Below are 1,057 nucleotides of genomic sequence, written 5' to 3'. Positions count from 1 at the left end.
AAGTTCTATTTAATTTAAGGAAGAGGGTATACTATTACAGAGGATAATGGGGCTTAACTTCCTAAAGTAAACCCTAAAGCGTTTTACATAAATTTCTCCTTAGCTCTACTAGCATTTAAGCTAAATACCATACTAGTATAGCAATGAGATTTCTCAACGGTTTAAGCATAGTAGAACCATTACGGGATATATATTTTCACCTTATAATCAACTAGGAATTTCCCGCTTATATTTGCTAGATTAAATTAATTAAAACCTATGCTAAACTGACTATTACTCTAACAAGGGTCTCCAAAACGGCTTTGCGTTAAGGTATAGTTAAGGCTAAGAAAATTAAATCTTAATATTGTTCCAACCGTAGCGTTAAGCGTATTTAGGGAAAAAGATAAATTCCTACGGTCTCTAACAGTTATATAAGCAGTAGGTTTCGTAAATAGTAGAAGTTCGCTAGCTGAGGAATTCTATATACCTGCTACGATTTCTAAAAATCGCCCGCCTATTATACTGCTCGTTTAATAGATTAACAAGTTATAAAATAATGCTGCTTCGGCACCCTTTAGTGAAATGGTATACTAAATTAAAGTAGTAATAACAAGAGTGGAAATAATAAATGGCTGTATAATGCTTTATCTAATAGGTAGACAATAGCTTTAATAGATATTTATATAAGATATTAGAATAAAATCCTTAAATAAGTAATCTAGTAATGTATTTAACAAAGTATAATTTAAAAAACAGAAATATTAAAACAAAAAAAAAAAATTTACTATAAACAGGAACGGTAGTTATAGAGGTTCTATAAAAGATCTTAACTTGCCCTTAGTTATTTAAACCAACCTCCTTTTAACTATATAATTTAAGCTACGCTTAATTATCCACTCTTAATTATTTAACCTAACTTTAATATTACTAATTTAAGCTACGCTTAATTATCCACTCTTAATTATTTAACCTAACTTTAATATTACCAATTAGCACGAAAGAATACTTATAATAGCGGACGTTTAGACTAATAGATTTGCGATTAAGTATTAGGGTTTATTATAGATCGACAATA

The 1,057-nt window shown here is 28.9% G+C and overlaps 1 protein-coding gene across 1 annotated transcript; it reads right to left on the bottom strand.

Annotated features, from left to right (window-relative positions):
* Positions 1-278: 278 nt before the first annotated feature.
* On the bottom strand, positions 279-428 carry K441DRAFT_589506 (uncharacterized protein; the record flags this gene model as incomplete). Its single annotated transcript, XM_067644773.1, has 1 exon — positions 279-428. A coding segment is annotated over one exon (150 nt), but the record flags the coding sequence as incomplete, so codon positions are not given.
* Positions 429-1,057: the final 629 nt, after the last annotated feature.

This window comes from Cenococcum geophilum (genome assembly GCF_001692895.1).
Source record: "Cenococcum geophilum 1.58 unplaced genomic scaffold K441scaffold_70, whole genome shotgun sequence".
NCBI lineage: Eukaryota > Fungi > Ascomycota > Dothideomycetes > Gloniales > Gloniaceae > Cenococcum > Cenococcum geophilum.
Note: the sequence above shows the minus strand (reverse complement) of the source record. Positions and strands in the feature narration are given on the sequence as shown.